Below are 13,159 nucleotides of genomic sequence, written 5' to 3'. Positions count from 1 at the left end.
TGCATATTGTATTTGCTCACCAGCATAATTAGACTGTTTATCATGGGCAACTTGAGGAAAGAGGTTAGCTTTACACACACACACACACACACATTCAGATTCAGAGTTCACTATTCAAGGTCTCAAATGAGGCTTGTATACATATGTAGAAAAATTATGCTAAAAGTAACTAAAGAACGATGTAATAGTGAACAAGGTTAGAGTGAGACAGGGAGACAATAGGTTGGCAATGTGTGGTAACATGACAGTCAACCTGTTTAGACAGGTCATTACTAGAGAACAGATCACTTGACTCCTGTAATTTTACTGATGCTGGTCTATGAGTGGTTTCCCATAATCCTCAAAAGATAGACTGATCAGTTAGGTTAGGGAGACATGATGGATGTTATCTTATGGACTCTATCATTTTTATCACCATTGGCCATCTTACTGTGTGTGTGTGTGTGTGTGTGTGTGTGTGTGTGTGTGTGTGTGTGTGTGTGTGTAATTCACCACAGTCGTCTGCTGGTCATTCAGCCAGCCTTCTCCATTACGGAGTGAGCTCAGAGCTCATAGACCGATCTTCGGGTAGGACTGAGACCACAACACACACCACACACCGGGACAGCAACGCCACAGCCCCTCAAGTTACATCCCATACCTATTTACTGCTAGGTGAACAGGGGCTACACATTAAGAGGCTTGCCCATTTGCCTCACCACTTTCCGAGACTCGAATCCAGACCCTCTCAGTGTGTGTGTGTGTGTGTATTTACCTAGTTGTATGTTACAGGGTTCGAGCAAGGCTCATAGTGACCTATCTCTATATCTACATTTGTCTAACTTCTCCTTAAATGTGTGTGTGTGTGTGTGTGTGTGTGTGTGTGTGTGTGTGTGTGTGTGTGTGTGTGTGTGTGTGTGTGTGTGTGTGTGTTATCCATAAACATCTACAAAGAAAAGGACTAACACATCACCTTCCTTACAAAGACTCAAGATGAGATTAGGATGGATGGGAAGCATGCAGTTTACAAACAATTTCTTCTGTGTGATGGTCAGGACAACATCTTAACTTCCACAAGCATCCCATTCTCTTGGCACACATCTGAAGATATCTAAGGACTTCAAGAGAATGACTTTGAAGTGGCAAAATTATTCATACATGGTGCATTTCTAATAGGATAATAGTGTTCAGAAAGTTGACTGACCAACACAAGACACCATTAAAAATGAGATTCTGTACAGAAACCTTCATGAAACATGGAAGCTGGTCACTGTTTTATACAGGTAATATTTACATATACAAAAATACTTCAATTACTTAACTACAGCCATTTATGAGAGTAAAAATACTAAAACCTCTTATTGACACAACTTGTAACTTGGATACTCTTACAAAGAGCATGACATACATATTTTCTTATTCATATTCCCACAGCCATGTTTTTCATTATGCTTTACTATCCATTTGCACTTTATAATAGGAGTCGGAGAGAGGGACAGTCACAGATCCATTCTTTCCATTGTTTGCTTTGATAATCTGATTGTAAAAATAGTGTGTGTGTGTGTGTGTGTGTGTGTGTGTGTGTGTGTGTGTGTGTGTGTGTGTGTGTGTGTGTGTGTGTGTGTGTGTAAACCTATGACTGTCTGTGTTTATGTATTTAGCTAGCAGTAGCACCACTAGATATTTTGTGAATGTATGTGTAGGTAGATTGGGGCTTCATGGAGACTGGGAAGTGTTGAAGTACATAAAGGTATGATGATGTAAAGATTCACTTGTTTAGGGACATCACTCATTTTGCAGTTTCATCGAACCATGGATCTCTAATATGACTCTTGTTTTTCTGGTGAGAAATGTAGTGAATTGATTAATGGTGTATTATATATGTATGTATGTATGTGTGTGTGTGTGTGTGTGTGTGTGTGTGTATATATATATATATATATATATATATATATATATATATATATATATATATATATATATATATATATATATATAATTTGTCACAAATGAATACTTTTCGAGTTATGACTTTTTCAACAACTTATGCCTACATCTCATTTCAAATAATCTCTGGGAGATCTGTGAAAAATTGGAGTTTTTGGGTGAGGAAGCATTAAAACAAGTAACGTACATTACAAAAGAGGTCAGGAATCAACAAAACCGCATCAAAAAAACTCTAAAAATACTTGTATGGTGGAGGCAGTAGCTAGATGCGGCAGCAGCTTTTGTTTGTGTTGAGCAGCATTGCCAACACATCATTTCCGGCTGTATCCGCTGCACTACACCCTCAAGGGTTACTAACCAAACCCAGCATAATAACCATCTAGCTGGGGGATCTGTGCCCCCAGGTCCATCTTAGGGCTACTAATCAAACCCAATATAATAACCTTCTCACTGGAGTGTTTCTGTGCCAAATCAAACATTATAACCTCCATTTAATGTTTGTTAGAAAATCATTGGTTGAGTGAAATTAGAAATTGTCTGGCAGAGCCCACCATGGCTAGAAGGTTATGATGTTGGGACTGGACTCCCCCTTTGTGGGGAGTCCAGGGGGGATATGTGCCCCCCTTTGGCATAAAGTTATAGTGTTGGGTTTCATCAGTAACCCTTAGCAGGGTGTCCAGGGGATGCATCCCCCCCTCAGGCTAGAAAGTTGCAAGGTTGGGTTTGTTTAGTATCTTGTGGGGGTGTGGTGTAGCTGACACAGCCAGAAATGTATGTAGTGTTGGCAACGCTGTTCAACATAAGAATGCACCGCTTGCTACTGCCTCATCAAGGTATTTTCAGAATCTTTTTATGTGATTCTGTTGATTTCCAACATCTTTTGCAATGCACATTACTTAATTTAATGCTTCCTACCATTAAAAGAAAACACACACACACACACACACACACACACACACACACACACACACACACACACAGATCCCCCAAGATCATTGGAAATAAGAGGTGGGCATTATTGAATGAACAGTCATAACTCAAAAAACATTCATTCGTGACAAATATATATATATATATATATATATATATATATATATATATATATATATATATATATATATATATATATATATATATATATATATACTGTACAAACATACATACATACCATCAATCAATTCACTACATTTCTCACTAGAAAAACATAAGCCACTTCACAGATTTCATCATTGAGTGAAACTGCAAAATGACCAGGACATCTGCCAAGGACACTCCTGGCTTGATGTTTCCCTAAGAGGAGCAGATATCATATAATTATGATTAAATTTCTGCAAAGTCAATGAATCACTAGTAACTTCTCTGGTAGTTATGGCCTCTCAAAATTGGTTATTCAGTCTTCATTCATTGCAGCAGTTAATTTTTTCTTTTTTCTCTTTCAGATGCATACTTTACAAAAGTAACCTACATTGTTGTTCTTTCTCAAACAATTGCATGACATTATTTGCCTTTTTTTTTCATATTTTACTCACTACCAACGCTTTTTGATGTTAATTCCCTTAATTCCCTTTACAGTAACAGCCCCGAAACAGCCTCCCAGGTTTCTTTATTTCAAGCACCAAGGATATCTCATCTACCCAGTTACATGCATTTTCACAATCCCATGTATTGCATACAAATTGGTTTTGCTTAATTCATAATTAGGGAAACACAAGATTTAATCAATGTGTAAATTTCTCTCTCCTATTTTCCTTGTTTTGTTCACTTTAATGTGTGTTGGTAAATATAAATTTAATTGCAGCCACAAAATGTGCTGAGTCCACTTCAAGTTCTCCAATCCTACACAGTGGACAGGAGGCAGCTCATCACATGTCACTGTACACGTCAGCAGGTGAGAGAGAGAATTAATTATTATTATTCTCTTTTAGTTTTTAGAAAAATAACATGGTCTTTTTATAAAGGACTAAAAAATAAGTTGTCTGCTTTTTGCAAGTTTTGAGCTGAAACATGTCTGCTGCTGCTATGAAGATAATATTAGCTTATTCATTACACTTTGAATTTGTATTAATTAAGTAACTTAGAGATAGAAAATGTAATTTTAATTTCACTGCATAATTATACTGTGATGTGAAGATTTAATGTCAGAAGAGGAAACCTGTCAAGTCTATGCTTATACAGGTGGTATTTTGACACAGTCTCCAAGAACATCCTTTGTGCTACAATGATGCATATATATATATATATATATATATATATATATATATATATATATATATATATATATATATATATATATATATATATATATATATATATATATATATATATATATATATATATATATATATATATATATATATATATATATATATATATATATATATATATACACACAATAACATTCTTACTTAATGTTATCACAAATTCTCATTTCACTTCACATCTTCCTTAATGAAATTTGATGGTGTCAAGAGTCTCTCCTGTTTCTTGTAATCAGGTTTTTTCTCCTTTTTTTTTATCCTCTTAACTCGTACCAACTGATTTTCTTTCAACTAACGACTCTGATGACATACCTCCCTTGTCTCAATCTGTACTTCCTTAGTACATTTATCATACTCTTCTCACCTCCTTATGATCATGTTAGTTCGCATGGTTTCCCATCTAAATTGTTGTAATGAATTTCAACATCTTGCATTCTCTCATCCTTTCTGTTTCTTTCATTGTTGACTTTGTCTGAATATCATACATCACCAGTCTCACATTTGCACAGGTAATATTTACCCTCTTCTTTGGGGATCCAATGAGATTACTATTTGTTTTCATGGTTGTTCTTCCTTGATATTATATGTTGATGGATTTTTCAAGGCTATTTTCTGATATTCTTTAGTTTAACATTAAAACTTTACAGAAAAACATGTACACCATCACATACAAATTCAATCTCCTCTATGTGAATCTGTTATGAGTCACCCTATGATAAGAATTAAATTTTTACTATATATGTATTATAATTAAAGATCAAGTTTTTATTTTTATATCAAATTCAGAACAACATCTTAAAAAGTGAAAGCTTCCTCAAGTCTGGATGTCCCTCCCTCCAAAGATACAAAGGTCTGTCCTGGCAATAGTATCAGATTCACTAAATATCACACAAGAATTTATTCCTATCAACATATTTTATTTTTTTGCTAAATGTAACACTAAACAAAGCAATATCATGCTTTTTTCCATTGATTCAATTAATACTCAGTGGTGTCCATCATAGGTATGCACAGATGGATGTTCTAATACGACATTATAGGTCGCCACCCATTTTTAACAGTGACAGTAAAAGCCACACCATAGTCAATGTCATGAAGGTAGTAATTTTCAGTCACAATTACATATTAATCATAGGGCCACAGGTCACCTCAATGACCTTCATTACAATCTATACAATATATCAGAGCATATTAACACTATGATGCCTCTGCCAAATAGAGGTTTTCTAAATCAGTCCATTATCACATGTAGCTTGATGTAAGTTACTTGTCTTTATGTATCCTCTACTATGACTAGGTATCTGATAACAGTAGATTTACTTGGTCAGTCAGTTAAGAATGGCTCCTTGACTGGCTTGGAGGCAGCCAGGTTCTTTTGAGGAAGATAACCTCTTGATAAGAATCATAAGACATTTAACCTCATGAGAAATTAATGATCTTTTCCTTGTTGCTGAGAAAGAAAATGAGGTATCTCCTTGGAGTGAGATTCAGTTCATAAATTGTATGCACAAGTAGATTTCTTCTTTAAAACTGCAATTCCTCCTCTTATTCACAAGAGTATAGCATTCATTATAGGTAATATATCCATACCTTTCACTTACACACAGAGCATTCTAGGCTGTGGATGCATGGTTGCATTAAATGAGTGAATTGTGTTCCAAAGATTGTATATCAAGCAAATTTCTTTGCATCCAAACAAACAAGATGTACACCAAGTCTGACTTATTCCAAAGCGGATGAGGACTTTCTGCTGTCTATCAATATAATTGCATTATCTTATATGTAACATATGAGTTTAAATGAATCACTCAGATCACAGAACTTATAGCAGACATGTATAACTCAGCAAACACATCCACAGTAAAATTAATCTGCCATAATATATTTCCTTGTCAAAGGAAATCTTGATTAATTTGGTAATTTTATGTCTTGTCATTATTGTTTCTTCCTTTTAAAATTTCAGCCAGATATGTAAATATCAATGGATGATATAAGTATGGTTAAAACTGATAACAATCTGAAGAAGAAGAATCTTAATAATTTATACAATTTTTATATGACAACCATACAATTTGAGCCATTTTCCTAAAACCTTGTTCTGCCCTTTAATATTACAAATTTCAATGGTATTTTATGTACAAGTAAATATGAATGTTAAAAGTTTAATAATGTCTTGAAGGACTTTGCATTGCACTCCGTAATAAATATTTATCTTTTCATATGCCATGAGATTCAGACTTACTAATTCTAATAATAAATAAATTATAGATAAAACTTCACACCTAAAACATTTTCTCACACATCACATTGCTCTATCACACACCTTTCATAAAACCCACTCATATTTCACCTCATAACAAAGCTTTCTTCCTTCACATTTTGCACTACATATCTCTCTTGTAAGGCACCCAATAGCATGGCATCATGAAGGATAAAGGTCCACATATACCCATGTATAGAGGCGGCGTAGTTGTGTGTCTAGCAGACGGTACTTGACACTGTTGAGGCCATCAGAACTGTACCTCTTCTTTCCTTCATGAAGATATTGGTACCTGAGAGATGGGAAAAAGTGAGAGACTACAAAGACAGCTCTATATGTTAAGCACTCCTTGTTGACAAAAGACAATACACTCACCTAACTGGCCTACATATTCCCAGATTTAAAATATTCTTGATATTGGCTTTTTATATTTTGTTACTACATAATCCAATACTGTATATAAGCAGGTTTTTGGTAAGAAGTCAGTCTGCTTAAGTGTCAGTAACACCATGTATATAAAACCAGATACCCCCGTCAAGACTGAACTGTGTTCAAAGTTCTCTGAAAATGTAAAAGTTTTTCAGTTCCCTTCAAAAGTCACCCCGCATCTCTTCAGTATGCACATTGCAGGATACTTACCGTCTGGGGTTGGGGTTGTCTTTCTTGTGGGTAAGCATGGTGTAGCGGCCCACATTAGCAGGGTAGCGGGAGATGAAGAAGCCATGGTGTTTGATGCGGTTGGACATGTCGTCATCCTCACCTCCCCACCCCCAGAACTTATTGCTGAAGCCATTCACAGTGCGGAACTGCTCCACTGTCATGGCACTTACACCTCCAAATATATCATTGTACGGTAACCTGTGGGAGTATCCACTGAACTATTACTTTACATGCTACAATCGTACTACTCTTATACTCACTTCTGGCACTATAGTAGATATGCAATTTTTTTTCTGTGCAACATATGTATATGCAAAATATTACTAATACTTTACCTATATTTCATGTTATCAATAGCGATGGACATGTGTCTGGGCTGCTCTGGACATGTGTACAGGTTACGGTCATCCTCCAGCAACAGGTCAACATCATGAAATATGAAGCAGTTGAATGGGTAGTGCCTCAGGGCCTCCAGGGCACCAACATTCATCAACATTGCTCGGTTAAATTTGCCTGTGCCTGTGGTAAAAAAAAAAATACAATGACTTTAAATCATAATCATATGCAGATCAATATTATTTTTTAAGCATTTGTTTATTAAAATTTGCTTATCCTCTCCACAGATACAGAAGTTGTACAGGAATATTTGTGAAGACGTTCCGGGTTTTTGAGCCATGTACTCCGCAGCATAACTCCGCTTACAATAACAACAATGAAACTTTGATAAGCAAAAGTTCATTTAACTCCTTCACTACCATGACGCATTTCTATAGGTTTCTGTTTACTATTTGGTGATTTTATACAGCTTCAGAAACTCATGTGGGAGATTAAAATAGTGAAGACTGTGGCCATTAATCTTCTGATGTTCATAGACCCTGCCTAATGTCAAGAAAGTGGTCTAATCAAACAAATCTCAAGGTAAAAATGTGTCCAAATACTGAAGGGGGTTAAAAAAAGGAGGGAAAAGTGGATCAGATATCTAAAATATTTATCAAGTGTTCTTGGATAGGACTGCATCTACAATGTTATCTCAGCTAGGTTGCTTTAAGTGCAGGTGTATTTATGCATCATTATTATTTTTGTCTGGTTTAATTTTACTTATTTGGCATTTATGAGTTACCACATCATGAAAATTGGAACAGATGAACAGGAATGGTGAAATACTTGGACCTTGTGGATGAGATGGAGTTGGAGAATCTAAATATTACCTTGGCTGAGGGACAAGTGACTTGGAATACAAGGGAGCAATGAATCGGTGATTGACTACATGTTGGTGAATGGAAGAATGTGTGAGATTGTGTCAAACATGTGGATAGATGAGGATGGTATGGTTGATATTGCATCTGACCACAGTATGCTGGTCATGGAGTGCCTGATGCAGGTGGGAGTGAAGTGAGAGTGGCAGATAAGCAAAGGAAGTGGAGACAGAGATGTAGAGTGGGAAAACTTTTAGATACATTTGAGTAAGAGAAGGTGGGATGATGATGTAAGTATGTATGATGTAGAGAACCTGAAAAAGAGACTGGTTGAGAATGTGCAGAGTGCTGCTGAGAATCAGATCGGTTTTGTGAGAGTGGGCAGAAGAACGTATGTGAGCCATGTTGGAATGATGAAATTAGAGAGGGAAGGAGCAAAAGGGATTGAGTAGACAGTACAGGTGGTTGAGAAAGAGAGATATGAAAGCAATGAAGCAGAGAAAGAGTATCAGAATGTGTGGGCAGCATGTGTGAAACAACAGACTAACAAATAAAACGATAATGAAGGCTAAAGTGAAGTGTGAAAGGTATGTGATCAAATCTTTAAGAGAGAAAAGCATGGGAGGTGGCAGTGAGGGTACAAGTTCATGAGAGGTGAGAATATGTCAGAAAATGTTTGTGTGGAGTCTGAAAGTGAATGGTAAAGTTATAACAGAAAAGGAGCAGATCATGGATGCAATCAGACAGTTTGAATGAGAGAATCAGCAGGGAGGAGACAAAGAGATGTGTGAAAAGGCAGAAGAATAGGAAGGCAGCAGGACCAGATGGGATACCATATGAGATGTATAAAAATGGTGGGGAGGTTGTGATTGACAGGATGACTGAGGTATTTAACCAGTTGTCAAAGGAGGAGAGAGAACCAAAAATATGGAATGAATGTAGGGTGACTTTGTTGCATAAGGAAGGATACAAGAGTAAGGAGTTGAATTTCACTGGCCAATTACATTAGTAAATACAGTAGTTAAAGTGTTCAGTGCAGTGTTGAATGAGAGATTGGATTGAGCAGGCTGGAGTGTTAGGTGAAGTACAGAATTGTTTCTGTGTGGACAGGAGAGATGAAGACAATGTTTGTGGTGAATGAATTGATTGAGAGGAAAAGAAAGGATGGAGGTAAATTATACTTAGGTTTTCTGGATATAGAAAAAGCATATGACAGGGTGGATAGAGAACTAAACCCAATCTTTCCTATGTATTGAGACACCCTATCCACCCTGCATATAATTTGTTGACATGAGCTAAATACGGACTAGGAAATAAAGAAACAGAATGGGTGAAGAGTGAGAGAGAAGTTAGGCAAAGATGTATATATTTTTAGCTTGTATAAAGAGGAGTTAGCAGCCACATTGAGAAGAATGAATACAGGAGTAAGTGTGGGGAATGATGAGATATAATATGTGCTTCTTTATGCAGATGATGAAGTGGTCATGAGTCAGCAGAGGAGTTGCAAAGTTAGTTGGATGTTGTGGATGGATATGGAAGAGATTTAGAGTTAGGTTTAAAAGTGAAAAAAGTAGGTAATGAAGAATTGGAGAGAATGAGTTGAAACAGGCACAAGAATATAAGTACTTGGGGATGTGGGTGAGTCCAAATGGGTGTGAAAAGCTAAAGAATGAAAAGATAAGCTTGGTGAATAAGTGGTTAGGACAATTACGGAGTGCAGCTAGAATGAGAGCAAGTAAATAAGATGTGCTGAGAAGTGTGGAAGAGTATGGCCATGCCCAGCATGATGTATGTTATGGATATGATTGCATAGAATGAAAATTAACTAGAGAAGTTAGAAGTAGGACAGAAGAGAGTAGCTAGAATGGCCCAGTGTATGGAGCAATAGAGGCATTGAGGGGAGACATTGGATGTAGCACCTTCAGAGAGAGGCATATAAAGGTAACATTGAGATTCAAGGCTAGGTTAAAGCAAATGAATGATGCAAGAATAGTTGGAAAGGTGTTTCTGTGGAATGTAAGGAATAACAGGTGGGGAAAGAAACTCACTATATCCAGAAAACCTAAGTATATAATTTACTACCATCTTTCCTTTAACTCTGGATCAATTCATTCACCACAAACATGTTGTCTTCCAGCTAGCTCTCTTATCCACACAAAGGTAGAAACCTATTCTAATGCAATCAGCCTATAGTTCTTCAACTCATTCTTACTCTTGTATCCTCTCATGTAACAAAATCAGCCTACACTCATGACACTCTCCTCCTTCCATACTTGGTTAAAAAGCTCATTCATCCTATCAATCATAACTCTTCTTCCATTTTTGTACATCTTGTACAGTATCTCTTCTGGTCCTTCTGCCTTCCCATTCTTTTTTGCCTTTTCTCACATCTCTCCACCTCCTCCCTGGTGATTCTTTCGTTTAGCTCATTTGCATCCTTCCTCTTCAATGTCACACACCCTTCTCTCACATCAAGTACCTCACCTACACCCCCAATCTCTTCCCAGAACTCTTTTATCACCCTTTTCATTTCTTTCATACCGGTCACCACTATCCCATTCACCTTCAGACTCTCCACATTCTCACTGTCAGGCATCCTTTCACCCCTCAGGAATCCATACCATTGTTTACTGCTTTCCACACCTTTCTCTTTCAGGTACTGAATCACATTTCACTCACACCTACCCTTGACAATATTCACATTATCTTCCACTTCATCACTCACTGCTGTCCATGCATTCTGGTATTCACTCTCTTGCCTCTACACCCTACTTTTCTTTAAATCGCTCGACAAATTACATGAAAACTTTCAAGACGGCACTTGATGGAATTCAAACCTAGGCATGGACATCCGCCCGCTCCCACACTCACCACCGTATCCACTGCCTCCCATTAAGGATGTGGTATTTCACAGTTAGCAAGGAACATTCTTCCCTCAGTGTCCACAAGGCCTTGTTCTGGATGACCTCTACTAGCTACTGGAAGTTGATATGGGCAAGGCAGCAGACCAGATTGCCACAATGTAGAATTGACAGAGCACATGGGTTCTTTCTGGCAACATTTAGTCTACAGTGGAGTTCTTTGACCCTGGGGGCCATAAATCCAGGCATGTTACACTTATTCACAACTGCAACTCGCCATCAGCTGTCAGCCATTCATCTTCACGGCACTGAGCTATGATCAGCTGCCATTGGGTTCCCAGACATGTTGGTGTGCGAGGGAACGAGAAGGCAGATGCTGCAGTTTGCCTCACTAGTATGGAGGACAAGATCACCTTTGAAATCACACACAGCATGACTTTCACCACTGCCAAAACTGCTGTGGAGCAGACGTGTTTGCTATTCAATGCTGCTTACAAGGAGGACTTATACTCCACCCGCTGATACAGCAAGGCCACTACCCGACGCCACTTACAGCAGATCTTCCCCACAACATGGCTGAAGTTGAATTCCACACAAGTCAGCAAGGCAGATGAAACTTAACAGTAATACTGCACATACTAGTAGATTAGGTATGACATGGCATTTATAAGGGCTGCCAACTCTTGTGGTTCTGGGTGAAGACCAGGAAATTTACTTGTTACTGGAATGGCACTTAATATTAATTCTTTAAAATTATTATTGCAAAGGTCAACTAACCTTTACCCAGAATTTAAAGGAAACTGTGATAGTCCAACACTGCTAGTTTAAGTTTATCTTAAACCCGGGTCTACAACAAAAAGTCAAGCTTTCATCATGAGAAAGAGGGACAGGATCAGGCAGACACAATACTAAATGACATGTGTACCAAGCAGAAAACTTGTGAAGTACTATCCCATTTTCCAAAACGTGGCAATTAGAATTAACTGATAATCTAGGAATTAATGAGTAAATGTAATAGAATAAAAATATTGGTTGATCTTTTATATTCCTGAATGTATATTTTTGCTCACCTGCTTGCTCCACTACAAAGATTGTGTAGTCCACCTGCTGCCGCTGCAGGATGGGATGCAAGTGATGGAGGAGGACACTAAGGTGGCTCACTCGGTCCCGGTAAGGTATAATAATGGCTACCTTGTGGCGTGCCATACAGTCCCCTGGCTGGAAATGGCCCCCCGGTGCAAGCTCTGGGTGGGCACGCTCCTGCTCCTCAAGGCTTGGGGCACTCTTGTTGACCTTGACAACCCCCACTGCAGACCACAGCATAGGTAATTAGCAACAGACAAAATACGTCAAGAAAAAAATATGCACAGATGGTTTCAGTCTCCCCAGGAAGAAGAGGGGGTTAATTTGTTAATCTAGTAAACTAATTAAATCAAACAAATAATGTATAAAATATAATTATTGTACAGAATTTTTAATTAATCTACATTACTTTGCTATGAATGAAATTTTGACTTAAAAGGTTACATTCATAATAGCATTACCATTACCAATAGAACCCCCACGTTCCTTTAAAAGTTCTATTTGTGACAAGACTGAGCAAAACCAAAATTGTGGAAACAGCACAATGCATCCATTAACAGTCAACAGGTGAGTGAACCGCTGGTTGAGCAGTAAGGTTATGCATGTCAAACAAACAAGAGGTTTACATGTGAAACATATCTGACGTCATGTCACGTGACCTAAATGCTTTGCTGCAAACCGAACACAATCAGCAACTGTATACTTGCTCATTATACACTAAAACATGAATTACGCATTTATTTTCATTAAGTTTTTGCAATAGAAATTTGGAAGTTTGGCATCGCAACTCTAATGGATGAAAATTTACTTTCTTGGTGTGACACATACACACACACACACACACACACAATAATGAGAAATTGATCCTGAGAGAAGAATATGACATCCGAAGCACAAGATCGCATAGTAAAAAGC

General features: G+C 37.5%; 1 protein-coding gene across 10 annotated transcripts in view; it reads right to left on the bottom strand.

The window, feature by feature from the left end:
* Positions 1–4,441: 4,441 nt before the first annotated feature.
* The window catches only part of LOC123520474 (beta-1,4-N-acetylgalactosaminyltransferase bre-4-like), a 65,861-nt gene continuing 57,143 nt past the window's right edge, over positions 4,442–13,159 (bottom strand). For all 10 annotated transcript variants that reach the window (XM_045282730.1, XM_045282729.1, XM_045282737.1 and 7 more), the window contains 4 exons: positions 12,232–12,468; positions 7,440–7,623; positions 7,084–7,302; positions 4,442–6,736 (listed from right to left, as the gene is read on the bottom strand). In XM_045282730.1, coding sequence (XP_045138665.1) covers positions 6,607–6,736; positions 7,084–7,302; positions 7,440–7,623; positions 12,232–12,468 — 770 coding nt within the window. In that variant the 3' untranslated portion in view covers positions 4,442–6,606. The remainder of the gene's footprint in view (positions 6,737–7,083; positions 7,303–7,439; positions 7,624–12,231; positions 12,469–13,159) is intronic.

The sequence above is a fragment of the Portunus trituberculatus genome, chromosome 47, assembly GCF_017591435.1.
Source record: "Portunus trituberculatus isolate SZX2019 chromosome 47, ASM1759143v1, whole genome shotgun sequence".
NCBI classification, from domain to species: Eukaryota; Metazoa; Arthropoda; class Malacostraca; order Decapoda; family Portunidae; genus Portunus; species Portunus trituberculatus.
Note: the sequence above shows the minus strand (reverse complement) of the source record. Positions and strands in the feature narration are given on the sequence as shown.